Here is a 24,621-nt window from a genome sequence, read left to right as displayed (position 1 = left end):
AGGTTCACCAGTCTTAAAAGTATACTTCTCATGCTCACTAAGAACTGTAACTAAACATGAAAGCTTACCTTCATCTTTGTTTTGCTTTGCAGCTGCTGGTGGTTGACTTTTTTCTGACCGAGGTGAATCTTTTTCCTCAGTTGCCTGATTGACCAGCTGTAGGATTCTCTGCAAATAGCCTCTATTTTCAGTCATTCCTTCTTCCAGTATTTGTATCCTTTCCTCCAGCTCTGCTTTCTATCAAGCCCACCAAGATGGTAAGGCTTCTTCATCCTTAACCTCCATTGATTGTTTTGGTACCTCCACGGTTCCAGTCTTTTGCATCTTTTTTGTCTTACCCAGCGTGTAAATTTGTTTGGGATCACTAACTTAGCTCTGATTACCAATTGTCAGGTTTGCACCTGAAATTTGTGAGAAAGGATTGCAGAAGAAGAAGAAAAGATAAGTTTATAGAAAACGGATTCTCAATTTTCATTCATAACCCTAGATTTTGCTTACAATCCATATATATATTTTAGGCTATTCAATTATTTATTGACAGCTGTGATATTCCTTAACAACTCTAACTGTTGTTCTTGCTTCCTTCAGCCTTGACTCACCCTTCCTCAGTCCTTGCTTGCTGTTGTAACTCAATCCCTTCTTCAATTTTAACTGCATCAGGTAAGTTCTCCATTTCCCCTCTTTTATAATTACAAATCCCTAATTCTTTTTTCAAATTCTCAATTTCCTGACTCATAATCCCTAAATTCCCAATTTCCTGACTTGTAATCCCTAATTCTTAACCCCCCTATCCCTAATTTTTCCTCTAGGGCCATGACATTTCTTCAATAGCTCACGCTACTCGAGCAAAGATGAACCACCATTAGTTGTCGATAAAACACTTCTTGAAATGGATAATGATTCCTAAAGAATGAAAATGACATGTTAATTGTGTAAACCTCCTCCACAAGTTCTATGAGAGTAACAACTGATTTGTCGCATTTGCTCTTCAAGAAACCATTTTCCTTCTTCAGTTCCTTGATTGATTTTCCCATCTAATTTGTATGCAAAAGGAAAACTAGTTGGTAACTTGGATTGAAATCGTAACACGACACAAGACTCGACTCATATACGAGTGTCGAATATGATTATGTATGTATCATACATATCATACCGATATGTTCATTTTTTTTTTCCCGAAGATTTCCATGTCGCTAGAGAATCTATCCCCATGCCTATGTTCGGATATGCATCAAATAGGGATGTCGGATACTGCCCGCATCCGAGGAAAATGTATCTCTCAAAGGTAAAAGGCAAACAATATAACTTATCAATCTCTTGCTTAAACGTTTCAAAGACCTCATTGCTCTTTAACAAGGCCTCACAACAGCAGTCGATACGCAGAGGATGTTGGACCTACACGTTTCAATATTAAGAGCATGGAGACATTAATCAGCTGTCGGTACGCAGAGGATGTTTGACCATCTACGAGTGACTTCTTAGTTGCCTAGAAAGGTATCACAAAAGCATTCCGCTACTATTCCTACAACGAAAGGACTAAAGTCTTGGTTACTCACGGGTATGTTAAACTTTTTAAAGCTTTTTTCATGTACTTGAAGGATCTTTGAAGGGTATGCCCCCATATCTATATCCAGGTATGCATCGGAAACGGGTATTGGACACCAATACTTTCACTAGTTTTCAACTTAACAAAATCAGTTAGACTGTAGCTTTATACTAAATCATTATATTGTGCATGTGACAACAAACCTTTCGATAAGACCTCTTAACCGAAATCCGGCGTCAGCCATCCGAGACAAATGACATAAGAACTGAATACCTAATATCAGATTCATCAGCTTGAAGGGCAAAAAGAATAAAATTGCCACTAAAACCACTCTGCATATACTTTCATCTGCACTTGTTCTTGGATCAATTTCTCTTCATGTTGCTTAATTTTTAGATCAGCAAGCTCTAGTTCTAGTGTTTTCTGCTTTAGCTGTGTCAAATGTCCAAGGGCTAAGCTCACAGTTCTGGACAACACAATTTGATTGTATTTTGAGACGGAAAACCTATGCTGTCCCGGTAAATCTAACCCGTACCTTTTGTTCGAATTGTCTTTCAGCAAGAGCATATTGATCAGCAAACTGCTTCAACTTATCTCTTAACCTACACTTGAATAATTCTGAAAGTCCGTGTAATGACAAACTTTTGTTAAAACAATCCATTAAATCAAAATAAACGATATGTGTGCGGTGAAGCTTTCCCGGATAGCAGGAATTCTTTGGAAATTTACTTGGAAAAGCCAATATATTTGAAAACTCCAAAAGGAAGATCCATTGAGGAAAAAAAGAAACCAGAACATGAAACAAATTTAATAAATCGACATGCAATCCTCGTCTCTTACAACTCATTATCCTTCAGTTGAGATAGGTTTTCATTCTTCTGCTCTTCCAGCTTATTGGCCACATCCTATAAGAAAGGGGGGAATAGAAGATTAAGAAACTACTAGTAAAATATGTTTAGGGTGAATCTCTTACGGTATCCGATGCTTACACATAAGTCCCGGTAATATAGATTCATCCAACATGAGATGCGATTTTCAACTCTCGATTCAACTAATAGACTTGCAGTACTATCTTGATGAGTTATGACACAGTTCCATTCACCATTTATCTCGCATTTAAATTATCATCTCTGTCGACCTATGCTACATATATGCTATGCGAACTGTTGTCATGGTATCAATCATGTTTAACAGTTTATACAATGATCTTATTAAGTAATATGGGAGCATCAAACCTTGATTGCAGTATGGAACCTAGCCGATAAATCTAATCTTATATTTTGACCTTCTGTTGATACCCATTTGCCATCAGCACCTTCATAAAAGAAAGGCAAATAGCTCAAAAGAGGACAAGTATATCTTAGTCACGGAAATTGAAGATTTTTAACAGATGGTGATAAGAAATCACCATCGATGAATTCAAATATATCGAATTAGAAATGGTAAAACTAAAGCAAAGTTGTTTTGCTCGATAATTATATTTGTTGTGAAGATTCACCATCACTTGATTAAAAAGTATGTCAAACACTTACAGAAGAAACCTGAACTTCAAAAAATGTTTATCACAGCAAGTAATACTAAAACACTCGTAAGAGCAACTTTATAGAGGAAGTACAATTGAGATCAGAACTATTACTTATACTGTTCTACGGTTGGTTTGTAACATAATCATAAGGTAAGTGTATCGACAACAAATACTCGGTAGAATGCAAAAAGTGGCAAAGCATCCAAAGAAAAGTACCATTAACATTTTGTTTTGACGTTGCAACTCCCTACAAAGTGATTCAAGTTTATCTCGGCATCAATAGCTACACGGGAAGCAAAGAAACAAAAATCAGTTTCATGATGTTAAAGATATATAGAGAGATTATAATACTCACCAATGTGCCACTATGTTTCACTGGTGTGGATACGGGGATAGGAAACGGTAATTTCTAAAATTAAAGGGTACGGGGACGACAAGGGGCCGACATATAAAAAATTTAAAATTATAAATAGATGTAAAAAATCATAAATAAAGTCAATAGTTCATAGAAAATTGGTTTAACGCCCTAATTGAAATCCTAACATTTAAGATTTTTTTTCCAAATCTCTAAATTAATTTTAATGTCCAATTTAAAAATATTGCAAACCTTGTTTCCAAATTCGAAAGCCCTATAAAACTCAGGGATCAACTGGAAATTATACCAAACATTCTTTAAATCTCTTTGTTCTCCCCTCGCGGCCGCTTCTTCTTCCTTTTATTTCTTTTCTTCCTTTGCACAAACATTGAAACGGTGACTGAAGAGGACGAAGGACGGCAGCGGTTTAAAGACGAGGACTTAGGGCAAGTCGCTTTGGGAATGTTGTGATTGGTTTTCAGATGTCATTGCTGGTGCGTCTTTTGTGTGTGCCGTGGTGGCCCTCTACTGAGTCCTCCCTCTCACAATCTCCGACCCTTCCTCGAGCCAGAGTAAGTGTTGGCACTCTATTTCACCCACTTTCACCAAGTCCCCCACACTTTTGGAGTTCGACACAGTTGTTAGTGACTGCAGCACGTTGTCCCTCCCACACTCCCTCCTATACTCCAGTGTCATGGAAGAAATCTCGTGACTCTCCACCACCGCCAATGGAGCAAAATTACCACTGGGGACATCCCAAACGTCCCCAAATAAGCTTTGACCATCCCAAATTCGGTCAGTCGTATCCTGCCACCATGACACGTGCTCGGTATGTACCTCAGTCGTCCCCGTCCCAAAACATTTCGAATACTTGAAATAGGGTTCTTTTCCGTACCTGTGCTTCATAGATGTGTTATACGTGCCTCGATATTCATATTGTCATAACTTTTTTTTTTTTTTAAAAACAATTAAGTTTTAAAAAAACAACTATGACTTTTTGTTTAAAAAATTAGCAATTTTGAATTGATTTGAATTAAATGGAAAAGAAGTCACCATCAATCTTTGAGTTAGATAGGTTGAATACCTAAAAAATTTCTTTTAAAACAATTTTAAGGAAAAATCGTTTTTTAGAAGAAAAAAAAGTTGGTATGTGTTTACAAATATTCGATTTAATGGGTCCGGGAGTCAATTACGCGTGGGGAATGATAAGCACCCTCAACGCCCAAAAATTGGTACTTAATCGCTTACACGTTTTCATAAATGGTGAAAATCATAAATCGAATATAAAGTTAGAATATGATCAATTTATCGAACATTGATTAATTTATTTCGAATTATTTATTAAGAAACATCTTTTAATTCAAAAAGAAATATTGAGATTTGCTCATCCTCCGACGGGAATGATATATCTCCTATTTCTTGACTAAAAAGGATATTTCCTCCTCGAAAAACCTAAATCGAATATAAATGATTGTCGACAATTTGCATAAAATAAATTGCTATTTATAGAAACATGCATTGCATTGTTCGACTTAAAATAAAAAATGAAATATTTAGCAAAATAAAATTGATTTATTTCAAGTTCACATTTTGTTCAAATGTCGTATCGGATCGCACTACTTCGATCAAACAATGCTTTCCACGCTCATTTTACAAATCGTTGTTCCTAAAAATATTCGCATAATATTAATAGATAAAGAAATACAATGGAAACAAATATAATTGGAAATATGTTCATTAACAAATAGAGGAATATGAAATATAATAAAAATATATTGAAATATATGTATACGCATGCAAAAAAAATCAAATAATAAGAACAACAAAAACAAATAAAACAGATATGAAAACAACTATCATACCAAGCATTCATGCGTACAACGTCTATATATAGATAATAATAGTATAAAGCATAAATACGTAAAATTTACTAGATACATGAAAGTAAAATACAAAATATTTTATAATAATTTCAGGGGAGAGAAACGAAAAAAAAAACAGAACAATGAGGATCCAATGGACAATAAACACTAAAGTACTAAAGATAGTTACTAAAGTGAATGAATGCAAAACTGAACATCAGGCTTCAAAGCATAAACTACCCTATTTTAGATATTGAAAATACAAGGGACCAAAATGAATACTACACAAAATCACCAGTCAAAAATGTAAGCACATAAACGAATATAATAACAACCATATGGGACTAAAATGAAACATTTACAAACATCATGACCAGAGTCAAACATTAACAAAAATAGCATAACATATAAAATGGTGACTTAAATGTAAGTATTGAGAAACAAATGCCTGGAACAAGATATCATTTTTTTCATTTGATGGCCGAATCATGAGATTACAAAGAAATAGGGACCTAAACTGCTATTATCCCTTAAAAATTAAAAAACATGGGTGAGATTAAAAAGCAATAGGCACCTAAATTGCTATTATCCCTTTCTCAAAACACGCTGAAACCCTCCATATACGACGTCGTTTCGTGCTTAGTATTTAAGGCCAAAACAAGGCCAAAATTTGGTCAACCCTTTCATTTGGTTTGGTTTCCATAACAGAGGGAAAGGAGAGAGTTTGAGAACTCTCTCATCGGGAGAGGAAGAACCATCTCTCACCGTCGGCGCTCACGGCGATCCACGGTGGCCGGAGAGAGCCAAATACCTCAAAGGTTCCTATCCTCACCCTTAACCCATATCCTAACTTCTTTTAACCTAAAAACCACCATAGCACCCTAGATCTAGGGTTTACCTCTCGAAAAAGATGAGACTCCGATGACCTTCGGGCTTCCCGCTTCGAACCGAGGTAAGGGCTTCTCTCTTTGGGTTTTTTCTTTGTTGTTTTAGATTTCTCTCTCAGTATCTATGGTTTTTTTCTTCGAATCTGTTTTGTTTCCCTTTTTTAAATGTGGTTGCCTGTCTGTTCTTTCATTCTTTTTTTTTTCCTTTTCAAAACCTCCTTCCCCGAAAACATCTCCCCTCCTCTGAGCTTTTCTCTTTTTCTTTTATAGTGATGATTTATCCTTTTTCCAAGGGAATAGGGTATGAATACCCTATATCCACAGCTTGATTAACAACCCATCTACCTTAGGATTTCATTATGATGTTTTGATATTTCTGCCATTTTACTGTTGACATTGATATCATGCCACTGTAGGTGAAGCGACAGTGTCATATGCGGTCCCCGACAGTAGCAGCAACCACAGTGGTGTCAACAGCAACTATTTGGGTTAGGGTTTTAGAAACCCTAAATGGCCCTTGATCTAGACCATTGATTTGGGTCCATATCCAACGGTTGGTGAGAGGTGGTGGCTACTGTTAGAGAGGGAAACCCTAATCGGGTTCACACGTGGGCTAGACTGGGTCGGATTGTGTTGTTGGGTTGGCTATTGGGCTTTCACTTGGGTCTTGTAATTTGGGTCGATTGGTTTGGGCTTCGGGTTTGATTACACTGGGCTTTGTAATTTAGGCCTGCAAAATAAAAGTAAAATTAATAACAATTAATAATAATAATAATAAATTTAAGACCCGGACAAAAACGGGTGTGCAAACATATCATTCAAAACTTAATATTCAACTATAACAACTATATTTAAAAAAAAAACTATAACTCGTATTATCATGAAGGATCAATAAAATTTGGTCTGAGGTAACTAGACCAACATATTCATCACATCACGTGATACAGCGACAGCAACTTTTGGCATCATAATTGTTATTTCAACTTACCTGCATCTCTTTCTGCAAGAACTTGTTGATATTTGAAAGAGAACTTGAGAAATTCCTTTTCAGATTTTAGTGTACGTTTTGCGTTCTTGTGCCTGGTTTCAGTGGTTTTAGTTTCCTTGGAAATAAACCGGCGAGTTCACTTATATAGATGAAACTGATATAAAGTAAGCATATATAAGTAACTTCTAAATAAACTGAATGCCACTGAACAGGCTGCCATACTCTTGAAAAATATGCAATTTGGCATTATCATAGACTAAGGATGTTTCCATTTAAGCAATAATCATCAGCACTTTCTTGATGATCATACTGAAACCAACCCACAATTATAACAATTCGAAAGAGCTTAGTCAGGCGCTATGATCTACTACTAACTTTTTTTTTGTTCCTCGGGGAATCCACACTCTCTGATGAAAACGTTTCCTTCAAATCAGTAAATTTAGTTTCTGATCCTCCTCCAACTGCTGCGAGGGAAAAAAAAACACCAATGAGCACTAGAAAACCTAAAAACCATCCAAGATTTAAAATGGAAACAGTAGAATGAAGGCATGCGCCTAGGTGTTGGGCCTCAGCACCAGATAACCAGAGGCGTACTCATGCAAGTTTTTTATTCAAGACAGAGATGGAAAAAAAAACGCCTAATAGAAGTTCTTTTCAGTTTCTTTCATCAGGTATGCCTTTATTAGTAATAGTATGATAATATCAAACTCTTTGCTTTTCGATACTTCGATCGGAATCAAAGTCATGAAACTATAAAAAGAAACCTTGCATAGAAAAAGAAAATTTGCTCATAGTCTGCAGATCAACTCGATGCACACACATGTGGTTTATTTTCGGCATCTCGATTCTCATGCCATATAATAGTTCTAGAACCTAAACATGCACTTACTCATCAAAATTTAAAAGAAAAATTACAGCTTTCTGCAGTTACATGGAACCGACACAGTCGACAAAGGCCAGGTCATGATTGCCAAGCCCTTTGGGATTAGAGAAAAATGCGACACTGGGGAGGGGATTTGTAGGTTCTGCAAAGAAACGGCTTTCGTTCTCGGTATCCCCAGCGAAGAACAGGAGACGTTCTGATTCTCCTAGTTGGATATTACACCGGTCAGCGATGTTAAAATGCAAAACGATGAGAAATGGAGCAATGGAGGAGGCAGGTTGTCTGGTTGAAATAGAAAACTCTTTCTTTGTTCAATTTGTAGCTTAGTTCTTTGAATTTGTTAAGAGATCCAATTCTCAGTTTCCTGGAAATGTAGCTTGACTTGCAAGCTAAGCTTCCTTGGTTGCTTATGTTTTTTTTTATATAATATTACTTGGGCTTGTTTTCGTGCTAGGTAGCATTCCACTTTCTTTTTAATTTTTCAGACATTTATTTCTTAAAATTTAAAATTATTTAGATATTTTCTTTATATTTTTTATTGATAATTTATCTTTACTTTCCTTAAAATTTTATAAATTTATCATCTCCGTAAAATTTTAAAAATTCATCTCCTAACATAATATTCTGCATACATCCTTATTTATGAATATTACATAACGTATTGTAATTATCGCATACACAATTTTTACCGGAAATCATAATATTTTAAAATGTTATGTTTAAATTTTATACATTGATATAAAAAATTGTAAGTACCTAGAATCTAGTTAAAAGTTAGACTAGAAATTCTTTCTTATCAATATCAATATAAAGGTATTGCTGGTTTTTGTTTATTTAAAATTATTTATATAGACATCAATTTCGTTCGAATCATGCCTAAGTCCAATATTAAACATAAACCCAAATTTCTTAACCAACTTAAATAGTCCTAAAATCTTTCTGTCCAAAAATCCAGAAAGTCGAGATCTGTCTTTTAAAAATGGGATCGATCCTCTTAAAATCAGTATAATAAATTAGACAAAATTGAAATAATATTAATTAATTAATATAAATTTTTTGGGAGTTTCATAAAAAATATAAATTGGAAATTACAGATCATAATAATACATCATGTTGATCTGAGCAGCTTTTCCAACATCCCCCTTTAGCCAATCTTCTTCAAGCTTTCGCCTCTCCCAACTGTACCTATTCCGCTGCCAAGCAAGCAGTCTTTTTATTATCAGTTCTTCTATTTTATCTAAAAATAACATAGATGGATATGGGTCGACCTGGGTTTCCAGCTAACCCAATTCGATCAGAAAAAGTATCTTTTCATCTAAACACCGACCCAATCTTGGTTAACAAAACTCTACCCAACACAAATTTCGATCCGAGATAGAATTTGTACCTTTCCGAAATAATATATATAAAATAATTCTTATTTTATATCTAAATATATAAAAAATAGAGAGTAATTGATATTATTGTAATCATATCTAAATATATAAGAGACTATTATGATATTAACTAAATTTGACTCTATCTGATCTTTATCTTCTAAGAAAACTGATGTAATCCAAATTCAAATTTTTAATAAGAAAAGAAAATCGACTCTACAAAATGGGGTGAGGTTAAAAATCATTCATCCTTTTTGTTTTAAAATACAAATGGTTGAATAGTAAACCTAGTGGCTCAATCCCAACCCCCAGAGCACATGGTTTCCTGAATGAGCCAGTTGGCGGTGGACCCAAATCCAAAACCAAACAGGGGCTCACGTGACACCAGGATTCATTCAATCAGACCACATTAGACCATAAAACATTTATTACTAGTGTAATGTGAGGGAGGTGAGCATGTTACCATGTGAGTGATCGTCAAGAAGTACCAATGGATGGTTACCTGAATTAGGAGCAACAATAGCAGCAGCAGGTTTAGAGATGAATGGGATTGTGGTGATGGGCACAGCCGTTGTTGATGGGAAGATGTGGGTGGCTGATGCCGGTAACCCCATTGTTTGTGATTGATGGTAATGATACAACGGGTACATTGGCATCAATGTGTTTGCACCTACAGTAGCCTGCCCTGATGGATACACTTGGCAGAAATGCCCATTCATGTAGGATCCTCCATTGTAGCTCAGCTTCTGCTGCATCATATACACATCAAGTTTTAGATATTTCTTTCTTTAAATATTTACCCTATTCAATTGGAATTATAGATCTAACTAAACTTCTCATGATGTACCGTTGATATTTTATGTTTAAATAACCATTTTAGTCATTGAACTTTTAAAAATTATAAAATGATCATTAAATTTATTGAAGTATTACAAAATGATTTTTGAGACATTATAATAAACATAAAAATTAATAAATTTAATAATCGTTTTGTAACACTTTATTCGATAAATTTAATGATTGTTTTATAATTTTTAATAATTCAGTAGTCAAAACAACCATTAGAATATAATCCTATGACCTTTGGTATACTTTTCCTAAAGAAAAACGAAAAAGATAACAACTTACATGATTGTAGTTCATATCAGTGGCAACGTAGGTGGGAGAGTAACTGAAACAAGAGAGCAGAGACAATTATAAGATACGGCAAAGCCTACATTTTATACCATGCAACTTCAAAAAAAATCAAAAGAAATAAAATACCCATAATAAGAAACGACTTGATGATGCAGCTGCCGCTGCTGCTGATGATGAAAGTGTGAAGTCGGTGTCCCCACTTCTGGGTAATACCACTGCACGTGATTGACAGGTGCAGCCGACATGGCCCTAAGTCCAACGTTTGATCCTTCAATTTAGTTTGATTAAAACCTATATATTAGACCCCCATGATGCTTATATTCACAAAAATGCCATTACACAGTATCTCTTTTCACACACTCTCTTTTCACCTGAAAAATCGTAAATACCTTGTTGTGGTGGATGAGCAGTGGAGCCGGAGGCGGATCTCGGCCGGCGAGCACCGAGGGAGGCGAGGTTGCAGTTGGCGCGGCGGCCGTTGATGATAGGGTTCGGATCCTCACAAGCTTGCTTAGCTGCTTCAGCATCCTTAAAAGTAACCTAAAAAAATCCCCAAAAAATTGAGTGAAACGGATCAGTTGACACTGGAAGCATTTGAGTGGAAAATGAACTTACGAATCCATAACCCTTGGATCTGCCGGAGAGTTTATCGGAAATAATGACGGCTTCAAGGATCTCGCCGTACTTTTCAAAGTGCTCTTTCATGGCTTCTCCGGGAGTTTCCCAAGCTAAGCCGCCAACGAAAACTTTGGTTAATGTCGTGTCACCGAATTGCACAATACTGTTACTCATAGTCATGGAGTTTAACAACCACGAGTAAAGAACACAGAATAAGAAAAACCGTTGCTGTTTTCCTTTTCCTAAATACTGAGACTTAAGTGAGAAAAATAAGGTGTCTGGATGGAGAGAAAGAAGGGGGGAAAGGGAAGAAAGAGCCCCAAGAAGGAAATAGAGAGGAAAAGGGAGAATTAAAGGAAGAGGAAGAGATGAAGAAATTGAAGAAAAACAAAGGGAGACAGATAGACTCTGTGCTCATGACTACATTACATTATCAACGTGATCACACATCTTATTCACTATGCCGGTCCAATTTGTGTTGAATGTAATGCTAAGACACTTACATATATTATATTCTCCAAAAAAATGTTCGAATTTTATAGATAATATAAATTTTTAATACCGATTGTACAATGTACACGGAGAATGTCGAGATATATATTCGATTTTTAAGATGATGTTAAAAAAACAGGTATGAACTTAAAAAAAAAAGTTAAGATGATATTTTTTTTTTAGAAATTATGGGTATGTTAAAAACTTTTTCTACCAATACCAAATTAGAGTCTATAAGAAAAAAAAGAGTACCTAACAATCTATTAATCAAACAAGTAATAAATCGTTCTTTACATAGTAGCAAGAAAATTGAGATAATCCGAGTCAAAAATTACTTCTAAACAGGTATTCTAGCAGATAGCAGATTTTTTCTTTAATTTAATTTAATATTTATATAATTTTTATTTCATACTTTCATTTTTCACTTTACCCCAGTGCCCAAACTTGAAACAAGCCAGGTAACACGTCCCCAAATTACCAACTTGTTAAAGCAGGAATGGATCAGATAACCAGGTTACATAATGATAATAAAAAATAAAAAGCAAATATCGAGAGGAGAGAGCATTGTCTTTCCATTTGATTGGCCTGGAACGGAGCCAAACATAAATGAATTTTGCGAATGTTAATTCTAAGAACTTAAATCCTATAATAACATACATAAATGTATTCTGCCTAGTTGCATATGTGCAGGATTTTGATTTCTAACAAAACAAAAGGCAATCGGGTATCCGAATTTTGAGAGTATCTAATATTTAGGATATCTGGTAAAACGGATACCCAAATATAAACACCCCTGAATGTACTCAGACTCCACTTTATTCATACGTTAAAGGTTAATACGTATTTAAACAGGATTAAATTCACGTCTTGTAGAATATTCTAGTAGTAATATTATCGATCGAAATAAAGTTCAAAAGAAAAACCATAGGAGATGCGCGTGAGTGGCGCGTAGAAGAAGACAGCTAAAAGCCGGTGAAAAAAACGGAAAGGGGCCCACATAGTTAACTGAATTTTGAGGTACGCAACGTGAAGTCCCAAGCCAATGTCGTTTTGGACGATGCTCTGTGCACGCTGTTTTTATCAAATTTACATGCACGTCTACACATAAATTAACCTTTTGCAGGCATACTGTTCGCGTGTTGTGAGTACTATAAAATATACGTAAATAATGTGCAAGTATACACAATTGCTCAAGTAATATAATGATGAGTGAGTATCGTCTCCACAGGGATTGGGTGAAATCACAAAAGTCTAACCAAAGCAATGCACTAAATTATCTAAGTATAGTTAGTCTTGATATATACAAATGTCACGGCAATGGATATGTGTATGCTGGTGGATGTGGATTGATGGTGTGATGGTGTAGCAAATGGAAATGCAGTGGCAATGATGGATGTTTAATGTTGAGTATGGTGAAATGTTGAGGCAATGATAATTGGTAAAAACAGTAACTAAAAAGATAAGTAAAATAAGAAGAAAATAATCCTCACGTGACAAGCTTCCAATGAAATGAATGGTAAGGATTGGTCTAAGGTTGCTAAACTTATTTCTCAAGTATATCTAAGCTATATTGTCTTTACTTACTCGACAGGGCTTTCCTAAGATGTTCAAAAGAACCTAACAGAATAGGATGCCAAGGCATCTGCTCTCACTCAACGATGTTGGACAGCCTACCCTATTGATGAAGACACCCTTTTTAGTCGTTGAAATCCTATCCTAGTCTCTTCCGAGATCTAAGGGATTAAGTTATAATATTCCTAGGCCGGTTCAAAGCCCCTTGAAAATACCATAACCCATTGCTTATGAGGATCTTATCTTGCGTTTCTTCCGAATACTTACAAGTATTTTTAGTTTAGGATTCTTCCGAATACCTAACCTTCATCTAAGAGATGGACATTTCCATGCCTCTTACAAGCCTAGATGGTGAAGCATTCATAAGCAAAGAAAATAAAGAACCAAAATAAACTTAAATATACCATTAAAAATAAAGTTTAAACAACCATTCAACCAACCACCACCAAATAAGTTAGTTCATGGTGGGGTTCGAAATATCCAAACACAAAGTCATGAAAATTCGTTCCAACAACCCACAAAATAATATAAAGAAATAGCAGCAAAAAAGGAAGTGAGAAGAAGCCTTTGACGCGCCACCGGAGGTCTCCTCTCGGCCACCATGAACCACCTAGCTCGCTAGCTCCTTTCGGCGCCTAGCTTGCCACTCCTTGGAGCTTTATCAATGGAGGAATATTCCAAGGAAGAAGAAAGGAAAAAGATAAAATAAAAATCTGATTTTTCTGCTCTATGCGTGTGCTCACTCTCTCCTCCTCTCTCTCCCATGAGGTGTCATATATAATAAATAAAATATCTAGGGGTAATGATGAGTTTGTTGGGTGCAAAATACCCCTCATACCCCTAGGATCACATTTTGTGCATGAACCTTATCCTCCAAGTGGCAGTGGTACATTGGCAGCTCTGGCAGGCGGTTACAGCAGTCCTTCATGTGCAGGGACAGCTGTCCAGTGCCAGCTGTCCTTATGCAGAAATATCTTTTTGTCTTTTTCTACGCCAAAAATGCCAAGGCATTTCAATCTGCTTTAGCAACGTGTGATGCCGCGGCATTACTTCCCAAAGAATCCTTTTCCTTGCTATTCCCTGCACACCATAGACAAACTGCACCTTTCCCTCAAACAACACCATTGAGAAATAAAATAGTACAACCACCACAAATGCAACTATATGCAACTACATGATCCTAAAATGACTAAAATAAGCTTTTAAACAAACAATAACTTAAGTGAAAAAGGCTTTAAAAGTAGCCTTTTTAGGAAGTTAACACACCCCCAAACTTAAGCTATTGTTTGTCCTCAAGCAATGGATAGCAGTTACATAAGCATAATGTCATGGCAAAGTTCGATAGTAAGACAGTAGGACAAAATTGAATTTCAACCCTCAGAACGATAGGCTTCAACATGCTAGACTTATCAAGAATTCAAGTACTTTTCTTTAGGTCAAAATCCTTTGTGGTAGTGTGTGTGCGTGATTGTATCCAATCTATACTTAGCGAATTTAGACAATTTCTAATCAAGTTCTCTAGTTTTTGTCAAGGCATTTACTTATCATTAAGCACATTTTTACTCCCTTTTTTTTTTGATGCTGTTACGAAGGGAGTCAGCTCATCACACCTACTCTCCCACACTCTAGATGAAAGGGAGCATACCTTCCATCCCCGAGCTAGTTAAGTAGAGTCATCCCGTGACTTCTTTCATTCATACATATGCACGAGGCTTCCATTTATTAAAGAAAGTTCCAGGAAATGCCACGGCAAAGAGGAGTGTCCCTCTACAGCTATGCTTAAGCATTTATTCACAGTTTCATTTCTAAGGGAGTTTGTTTTTTATTTTTCTTTTAAACACCATACTATATTTCAATGCCAAGACTAACTAAAGTTCCTTCATAAAAATTTCCTAAATTTTCTAAGTATAGAGAACATACAAATCGTGTAAATATTTTTCACCAAGCATCAAGCCCTAGAGTGAGTTCCATCATTCTCATACATTCAGATTCTAGCCTAATAAAATTATCATCATCGGGTATCCTCAAAACATTTTATCTAACTGTCCTACCATTTACTGATGCCATGGCATAATACTATGCTAATGCTATCATGCATATGCCCTACCAAGAACAATACCTCCCCCAAACTTAAGGGAAGCATTGTCCTCAATGCTTTAAAGAGAACTAAACTATCTATAAACTATATGTTATGCAATGAAATGCAACTAAATGAAAATGGATGCAAAAGAGGTACCTCAATGTTTACGTGATGGTGGTGCTTTGGAGGTACTAGCAGCTCCTCGTCGGGTGCGCTTCCGGATAGGTGCTGGGCTGGACTCGGAAGAATTAGAGTAATAGTGCGCAATGCGTCCAGCCGTGGTCTTGGTGCGGCGACCACTACGTTGTGCATGAGAAGGATTGGGTGCTGGGGCGGGGCTGGGTGTTTCTTCGATAGGGACAGTGGGCGGATATTCAGGAGTCTTGGACCGGTGTGTATCGGGAGTAGGGTCATCAGCAGGAGGATCAGGTGCATCGTGCTCAGGCTCTGGAGATGCCTCGGCATTAAATACCGGCAGAATTTCGTCTGGGAATCCAGGAAAATTCCTTTGTCCGTGGGGAATGATTTCTTGAAAGAATGATTCCACCACAACATCTCTATGCTTCACATATCCAAAGAAGTTACGGATAAAGCATGCAGTTGAGCTTGAGTCTACGTCACAGCTTCCTCGAGAGCAAGTAACCTTGCCTCGACATTCGATTCTGTAGCACCTGTAGATGGCTCATGAACAAAGTCATTAGACTTGGGATTTTCAATTCCCAACAACAGTGAAAGTCTAGCCCTAGTGATGCCCGATAATCCAGGTAAAATTTCATCAAAAGCATTTTCCTCAATCTTTTTCTTACGACATAAAGCGGTAATTAAATTAGGAAACACCAAAGAACTTGCCTTTTTACCCAAACAGTCGTGAACTTGCTGAACAATGATACGACCCACATCGATCGAACGGGATACCATTATAGAATGTAAAAGCAATAAGCGTGAAAGTGATACCGTAGTGTTGTGGGAGGTGGGCATTAATTTATGCTTGAGAAAGTGATTCCATAGCTTTGCGCGCGGCTGAAGACGTTCCCGGTTGACCGAGTATCGGCTCGTCTGGCGACCATTCCACTCAGTGTTTTCGAAACAAAGGTCCTCCAAGACCCCATCGTATGTGTTGCTATCGGCTTCCTCTTCGAACGTGGCATGGTTATCCACAACATCCTGCAAATGAAAATAACGATTAATAGCAGTGGATGTAAAACGGATTTGCTTACCTCGAACGAAGATGGAGTGTTGATTGGGCTTGGAAATATTCGCATAGAACTCCTTAACTAATGAGGCGTTCACCGAACCAGGATGACGAGCAAACTTCTGCCATTTGAGTGGCGTCACGATGTCCATAACATCGGGTCCAAAACCACCATCGGTTTCCTCGGTAAAAATAAATCCTAACTCAAAAAAGAGTTTTCGGTTCTTGAAGTTTTAGAACCGAGCCTTAGCCTCTTCGTTCTCAAACTGTTGCCAAGCGGTCGTGTCGGTTGGAGCTGGTCTTGAGCGCACCATTTTCAGTGTTTTTGAAGTAAGAAAAATGAAAAAGGAAGAAGCTTTTGAAAGCTTTAAAAACTTGGATGTATTTCGGCTATGGAGAAATAACAAAGAAAGAAGATGAATGAAAGAAAGAGAAAAGGTAAAAGTTAAAATGAAAGAGAAAAATTAATAATGAAAGATAAAAGAAAAAGTTAAAAATTTAGGAGGGAAAAGGGGTGATAGGACGGTTAAGAGAGAAATTAGTGGGTGGGGGTTGTGCGTGTATGGGGAAGGAAAAACTGCCAAAAAAGCAATGATGTGATGGGATAAAAACTATGGAAAGAGAAAAGAAATGTCAGAAATTAAATTAAAAAGAAACAAATCAAAAGAATATCTCTTCAATTAATGCTTTGTCATTTCCTCCCTTTGGTAACCGCTCATTGTACGGTTTGCAGCAGTGTGGTCCCCTACAAATCAGATCAAAAATTAATTACAAAATAAAATAAAATAAAACTAAAGAAAAAACTTGAATGCTAAATTTTATTTATGCACAGACACAAATTCAATGCCGAGGCATCAAATTTTGGTTCTCCTCTGGGCACGCTTCAGTATCGTGCAGCCGTAACACGTCCTTGTTGTGCGGTGGTGGAATTCCATTGTAGGCTTTCAGACGCTGGCCATTGACCTTGAAGATCTTCCCATTGTCTCTTCTCTTGATGTCAACAGCTCCATGGGGATAGACATAATGCACCTCAAATGGCCCTGACCATCGAGATTTTAGCTTCCCAGGAAAGAGTTTAAGTCTGGAGTTGTAAAGCAAGACTTGTTGCCCCACATGCAAATGCCGTGGCATCAGTTTTTGGTCATGCCACTTCTTGGTTTTCTCCTTGTATATCCGAGCATTCTCATATGCTTGTGCTCTAAACTCTTCCATTTCATTAAGTTCTAATAATCTCTGCTCCCCAGCTAGTTGAGCATCGAAATTCAATCGCTTGATAGCCCAATAAGCTTTATGTTCAAGCTCAACCGGGAGATGACAAGCTTTACCATACAATAACTTGAAGGGTGACATCCCCAAAGGAGTTTTGAATGCTGTTCTGTACGCCCAAAGTGCTTCATCCAACTTTGGCGACAATTCCTTTCGCTTTGGGTTCACCACTTTCTCTAAAATCTGCTTGATCTCTCGATTAGATATTTCAGCTTGGCCATTTGTCTGCGGATGATATGCCGTGGCAATCTTGTGTCGAACTCCATATCTCAGCAATGCCTTGGCAATCAACTTGTTATCAAAATGGGTTCCTTCATCACTGATGATAGCACGAGGTACTCCAAACCAAGTGAAAATATACTTGTGCAAAAACTTGAGTACGGTCTTGGAGTCATTCCTTGATGTTGCTATTGCTTCCACCCACTTTGACACATAATCCACAGCAAGCAATATATATAATTTTCCTTCAGAAGATGGAAATGGTCCCATGAAGTCGATGCCCCATACATCAAACAGCTCTATCTCCAAAATATTTTGCAGCGGCATCTCATGTCGTCTGGAGATGTTTCCAGTCCGTTGGCATCGATCACATCCTTTGTAAAATGCTTGGGCATCTCTAAACAAAGTTAGCCAGTAAAAGCCTGATTGCAGGACCTTAGCAGCAGTCCTTGTTCCACCAAAATGGCCTCCACTTGGGGCCGAATGACAATGGTACAAAATATTACTTTGCTCCTCTTCAGGTACACATCGTCTAATGAGCTGATCGGCACAATGTTTGAACAGATATGGCTCATCCCAAAAATAGTGTCTTGCATCGTGCTTGAACTTCTTTTTAGCCTGACTATTCAAATCAAAAGGCACAATTCCACTAACAAGAAAATTAACAAGGTCAGCGTACCACGGGATTGCCGCGACATATAAAATTTTCTCATCAGGAAATTCCTCTTGGATATCTACAGTGTCATGGCATTCAGAATTGTTCTCTAGCCTAGATAAGTGATCAACAACTTGATTTTTAGTTCCTTTTCTATCTACCACCTCTAAGTCAAGTTCTTGCAAAAATAAGATCCACCTAATAAGTCTAGGCCTGGCATCCTTTTTGTTCACTAAGTATTTTATGGCCGAATGATCAGTGTGAACAATAACTTTAGTGCCTATTAGGTAAGGTCTAAATTTATCAAAAGCAAATACCACGGCAAGTAATTCTTTCTCAGTGGTGGTGTAGTTCAATTGTGCTTCATTTAAAGTGCGGCTAGAGTAATAAATAACATGAAAAATTTTACCTCGGCGTTGCCCCAAAACAGCTCCTACGACATAGTCGCTTACATCACACATCAGCTCAAATGGTGATGTCCAGTCGGGAGGGACTACAATGGGTGCCGAGATCAGTTGTCGTTTCAGCTTAGTAAATGCGCCGAGGCATAATTCGTCAAACACAAAGGGTTGGTTTTGTTGAAGCAATGTGCACAAGGGCTTAGAAATCTTGGAGAAGTCTTTGATAAATCTTCTATAAAATCTAGCATGTCCAAGAAAACTTCTTATTCCCTTGACCGAAGTTGGTGGTGGCAACTTTTCAATCACTTCAATTTTCGCCTTGTCTACCTCAATACCCTTGTGTGAAATTTTGTGGCCTAATACAATACCTTCAGTCACCATGAAGTGACATTTTTCCCAGTTTAAGACCAACTCAGCCTCCTCGCATCTCTTGAGAACTTTTGCTAAATTGCCGAGGCATCGTTCAAAATCATCCCCACAAACAGAAAAATCGTCCATGAAGATCTCCAGAAAATCCTCAACCATATCTGAAAATATAGCTTGCATACAGCGCTGAAACGTTGTCGGGGCATTACAGAGTCCAAAAGGCATCCTCCTAAAGGCAAAAGTGCCATAGAGACAAGTAAATGTAGTATTCTCCTAGTCCTCTGGTGCGATGGCAATTTGATTGTACCCCGAGTACCCATCGAAAAAGCAATAGAATGCTTTGCCGGCCAATCGATCCAACATTTGGTCGATGAAAGGTAGAGGAAAGTGGTCCTTCTTCGTAGCTTTGTTGAGTTTTCTATAGTCCATGCATATCCTCCAGCCGGTAACAGTGCGAGTGGGTAATAGCTCATTATCCTCATTCGTAACCACCGTCGTGCCTCCTTTCTTAGGAACACATTGGACAGGGCTCACCCATGAGCTATTGGAGATAGGGTAGATCACTCCAGCATCAAGTCATTTCAGAATTTCTTTCATCACCACTTGCTTCATAACAGGGTTGAGTCTTCTTTGTGGTTTAATTGAATTGTCGTGGCAATCTTCTAGCAGAATCTTGTGCATGCAGATCGTGGGACTAATGCCTTTCAAATCGGCCATAGTCCAACCAATTGCTTTCTTATGCTGCATCAAACCACTTAACAAACTTTGCTCTTGGTTAGCAGTAAGGTTAGCGGAAATAATCACCGGTAAAGTCTCATCGCTACCTAAGTAAACATATTTAAGATGCCCTGGCAAAGTCTTAAGCTCTAGATTGGGTGCATGCACTAATGAAGGCTTAGGAGAAATGAATTCATCAAAATTCAGAGGTTCAAAATTCATACCTGATCTAACTTGTACTAAGCTAGATTGCTCCTCCAAAATTGGAAAGTCGTCGGACTCCACTAAGCTTTCATCATCCACCCAATATTCATTTTCTGCTAGCTGAATGAAGTTGTTCTGGCAAAGATGTTCAGTCTCTTCTTCAATTACTGAGTTCAATTCAGAAATGCCTTGGCATTCTTCAGTGTCATCAACATATTTGAGCGTTCTAAAAACATTGACAGTCACACACTGATCAGCCACTCTCATGGTGAGTTCACCTTTTTCACAGTCTATCAAGATACGTCCAGTGGCTAGGAAAGGTCTTCCCAGAATGATTGGTGCCTTGGCATCAACTTCGCAGTCCAGAATTAAGAAGTCGACTGGAAACACAAACTTGTCCACCCTTACTATGACATCCTCGACTCTTCCTTCAGGTTTAACATGGGATTTGTTGGCAAGTTGTAAAATAACTGAGGTGGGTCTTGCATCTCCTATGCCAAGCTTCAAGAATATCGATTTCGGAATTAAGTTGACACTTGAACCAAGATCACATAAAGCCTTTCCAACAAAATTAGCTCCAATTGAACAAGGAATAATGAAGCTGCCCGGATCATTTCTCTTTGGCGGCAACTTACTCAATGAAGAACAAAATTCTGTTGCCGTGGCAACAGTCTCTACTTTCCTCTTCTTGGTACAAATATCCTTCAGAAATTTGGCATACATCGGCATCTGTTCAACAGCTTCCAAGAGAGGTATATTGATATGGAGCTGATCAAGAATGTCTACAAACTTCTTGAACTGAACTTCATCATTGTGCTTCTTCAATCTTTGCGGGAAGGGTGGGGGAGGTCTAGCTTCCTTAGCTGTAGGCATAGAGTTTTCTTTTGCCTTGGCATCAGAATCTGGTACCTTGGCAGAATCCTCCTCCTTGTCCTTCTCAGAAACTCTATCATCTTGTAATTCAGCTTCAGTAGTAGGATTAGAATCATCATGCTGTGGCCCACTATCCTTGACTTGTCGATTGATTTGTGTTCCACTCCTAAGAGTTAACACATTGCAGTGCTCTTTTCCAGGCCCTTTAGTGACTTCAGTATCACTTGGCAAACGTCCATGCTGACGCTCTTACAATGTCGTAGCAATCTGACCAACTTGACCTTCCAAAGCTCTCAGAGACGAGCTATGGCTTTGAAGTAAGGCGCCTTGACTATGAAGTAAAGCTCCTTGATTCTTAATTGAAGTAGAATGGTCTTGCAGCATTGTCTTCGTAGTAGATATGAATTCTTGAATTGTAGCTTCTAAGGAACTTATGCTCGCTGAAGATGAAGCTCCTTTGTTAGCATTATGCCATGGCATAGCATTTTGGTAACTTTGAGGTTCATTGTGATTCTGCTGCCTAGTAGGTTGATTAGCATTGTGGGCTCCTTGATTTCCCCATGAAAAATTAGGATGCTGACGCCATCCAGCATTATAAGTGTTTGAGTAAGGATTGTTGCTGCCTCGATTGTAATTACCAACAAAGTTGATGGACTCATGGTTGGTTGGGCATTCACTCTCGTGATGATTGCCTTGGCATAACAGACATGCCAGACTAGTTGTTTTCACTTCCTTCACATCAGTGGAACATTGTAAGTTCTTCAACATATTAGTAATAGCAGAGAGTTGAGCGGACACCGAATCTTTGGCTTCTAACTCGAATGCTCCAGGTGCTCTCCTCCCACTCCCAAGTCTTGAGGAAGGAAATTGATAATCATTGTTAGCAATTCTGTCCAAGATAGCAAACGCCTCCGTAGGTGATTTATCCAGCAATGTCCCATTTGCCGAGGCATCCAGTAACATCCTCGTGGGTGCATTGACTCCATTATAGAACATGACTACTTGAGTCCAATCATGAAAACCATGATTTAAACACTTTCGAAGCAAACTCTTGTAACGATCCCAACACTCATACATGGATTCGTCGTCGCCCTGGCGAAAAGATGATATTTCATTCCTTAGCTGCGTATTCATATTCGGTGGGTTGTACTTCAATAAGAAGCTCTTGCAAAGATCGGCCCATGATTCCATCGAACCAGCTGGTACACCACTCAACCAAGCCCTTGCTCGGTCACGCAATGAATACGGAAAAAGCTTTAATTTCAGAAAATCCTCATGCACTCCTTCTTGGCGGAAAGAATCACAAACTTCCAGAAAATTGCGAATGTGCTGCCTGGCATCTTCAGTTGGCATACCCCCAAACTGCCCAATGGAATTCAACATGTTGAACATGACTGGTTTCAGATCGAAATGTGCAGCTTGAATTTCGGGTGCCACAATCCCAGGATTCAGATCATCCAACATCGGATTTAAATGATCTCGAATAACACGAGGCCTGATAGCAGGTTCAGCATTGTTTAATACCTCGGCATTCTGATTTCCGTCATCTTGACCAATGCCTTGGTTTCCAATCTGATACATATTTCTTTGAGCACGTCTTCTTCTTCTAAAGAGTCTTTCAATCTCAGGTTCTATTGGTTCCAAAGGCTCTTCAGAATTTCTTCTAGGCATACACTAAATAAACCTGAAAAATAAAACAAAAAATATCAAGTAAACTATACAAAAATAAAAATACAAAACAAAATAAAATGCTCTGGCAAAACTAAATAACTTCAGGCTGCCAATCCCCGGCAACGGCGCCAAAAACTTGTTCGTGTGTTGTGAGTACTATAAAATATACGCAAATAATGTGCAAGTATACACAATCGCTCAAGTAATATAATGATGACTGAGTATCGTCTCCACAGGGATTGGGTGAAATCACAAAAGTCTAACCAAAGCAATGCACTAAATTATCTAAGTATAGTTAGTCTTGATATATACAAATGTCACAGCAATGGATATGTGTATGCTGGTGGATGCGGATTGATGGTGTGATGGTGTAGCAAATGAAAATGCAGTGGCAATGATGGATGTTTAATGTTGAGTATGGTGAAATGTTGAGGCAATGAGAATTGGTAAAAACAGTAACTAAAAAGATAAGTAAAATAAGAAGAAAATAATCCTCACGTGACAAGCTTCCAATGAAATGAATGGTAAGGATTGGTCTAAGGTTGCTAAACTTATTTCTCAAGTATATCTAAGCTATCTTGTCTTTACTTACTCGACAGGGCTTTCCTAAGGTGTTCAAAAGAACCTAACAGAATAGGATGCCAAGGCATCTGCTCTCACTCAACGATGTTGGGCAGCCTACCCTATTGATGAAGACACCCTTTTTAGTCGTTGAAATCCTATCCTAGTCTCTTCCGAGATCTAAGGGATTAAGTTATAATATTCCTAGGCCGGTTCAAAACCCCTTGAAAATACCATAACCCATTGCTTATGAGGATCTTATCTTGCGTTTCTTCTGAATACTTACAAGTATTTTTAGTTTAGGATTCTTCCGAATACCTAACCTTCATCTAAGAGATGGACATTTCCATGCCTCTTACAAGCCTAGATGGTGAAGCATTCATAAGCAAAGCAAATAAAGAACCAAAATAAACTTAAATATACCATTAAAAATAAAGTTTAAACAACCATTCAACCAACCACCACCAAATAAGTTAGTTCATGGTGGGGTTCGAAATATCCAAACACAAAGTCATGAAAATTCGTTCCAACAACCCACAAAATAATATAAAGAAATAGCAGCAAAAAGGGAAATGAGAAGAAGCCTTCGACGCGCCACCGGAGGTCTCCTCTCGGCCACCATGAACCACCTAGCTCGCTAGCTCCTTTCGGCGCCTAGCTTGCCACTCCTTGGAGCTTTATCAATGGAGGAATATTCCAAGGAAGAAGAAAGGAAAAAGAGAAAATAAAAATCTGATTTTTCTGCTCTATGCGTGTGCTCACTCTCTCCTCCTCTCTCTCCCATGCGTGTCATATATAATAAATAAAATATCTAGGGGTAATGATGAGTTTGTTGGGTGCAAAATACCCCTCATACCCCTAGGATCACATTTTGTGCATGAACCTTATCCTCCAAATGGCAGTGGTACATTGGCAGCTCTGGCAGGCGGTTACAGCAGTCCTTCACGTGCAGGGACAGCTGTCCAATGCCAGCTATCCTTATGCAGAAATATCTTTTTGTCTTTTTCTGCGCCAAAAATGCCAAGGCATTTCAATCTGCTTTAGCAACGTGTGATGCCGCGGCATTACTTCCCAAAGAATCCTTTTCCTTGCTATTCCCTGCACACCATAGACAAACTGCACCTTTCCCTCAAACAGCACCATTGAGAAATAAAATAGTACAACCACCACAAATG

The 24,621-nt window shown here is 37.9% G+C and overlaps 2 protein-coding genes across 2 annotated transcripts; both read right to left on the bottom strand.

Moving 5' to 3' along the window:
- Positions 1 to 1,867: 1,867 nt before the first annotated feature.
- Positions 1,868 to 8,128, bottom strand: LOC120115530 (beta-taxilin-like). Its single transcript, XM_039136215.1, has 9 exons — positions 8,095 to 8,128; positions 7,539 to 7,666; positions 7,164 to 7,278; positions 6,044 to 6,061; positions 3,281 to 3,340; positions 2,782 to 2,852; positions 2,387 to 2,451; positions 2,082 to 2,148; positions 1,868 to 1,978 (listed from the first exon to the last, which is right to left on the bottom strand). Exons 1-9 carry the CDS (start codon positions 8,126 to 8,128, stop codon positions 1,868 to 1,870), a joined length of 669 nt encoding a protein of 222 aa, XP_038992146.1.
- Positions 8,129 to 9,181: 1,053 nt separating this feature from the next.
- LOC120115377 (probable RNA-binding protein ARP1) lies at positions 9,182 to 11,364 on the bottom strand. Its single transcript, XM_039136104.1, has 6 exons — positions 11,175 to 11,364; positions 10,949 to 11,099; positions 10,686 to 10,827; positions 10,551 to 10,593; positions 9,925 to 10,168; positions 9,182 to 9,231 (listed from the first exon to the last, which is right to left on the bottom strand). Exons 1-6 carry the CDS (start codon positions 11,355 to 11,357, stop codon positions 9,191 to 9,193), a joined length of 804 nt encoding a protein of 267 aa, XP_038992035.1. The 5' UTR covers positions 11,358 to 11,364; the 3' UTR covers positions 9,182 to 9,190.
- Positions 11,365 to 24,621: the final 13,257 nt, after the last annotated feature.

This window comes from Hibiscus syriacus, unplaced genomic scaffold (genome assembly GCF_006381635.1).
Source record: "Hibiscus syriacus cultivar Baekdansim isolate YM2019G1 unplaced genomic scaffold, ASM638163v2 tig00110264_pilon, whole genome shotgun sequence".
In the NCBI taxonomy this organism is placed as follows: Eukaryota; Viridiplantae; Streptophyta; class Magnoliopsida; order Malvales; family Malvaceae; genus Hibiscus; species Hibiscus syriacus.
Note: the sequence above shows the minus strand (reverse complement) of the source record. Positions and strands in the feature narration are given on the sequence as shown.

Bases quoted from the DNA above. Each gene is read 5' to 3' on its own strand.
- LOC120115530 (XM_039136215.1), bottom strand. From the start codon at position 8,128: ATGACCTGGCCTTTGTCGACTGTGTCGGTTCCAT. The intron at 2,853-3,280 runs TCTTTGGATGCT...AAGGTGCTGATG, and splicing joins CAAAATGTTAATGGTACTTT to GCAAATGGGTATCAACAGAA. The intron at 2,452-2,781 runs GTTTGATGCTCC...CCTTTCTTATAG, and splicing joins GGTTCCATACTGCAATCAAG to GATGTGGCCAATAAGCTGGA.
- LOC120115377 (XM_039136104.1), bottom strand. From the start codon at position 11,357: ATGACTATGAGTAACAGTATTGTGCAATTCGGTGACACGACATTAACC. The intron at 10,594-10,685 runs GTATTTTATTTC...CTCTTGTTTCAG, and splicing joins CAAGTCGTTTCTTATTATGG to TTACTCTCCCACCTACGTTG. The intron at 10,169-10,550 runs GTAAGTTGTTAT...ATGATGCAGCAG, and splicing joins CTGATATGAACTACAATCAT to AAGCTGAGCTACAATGGAGG.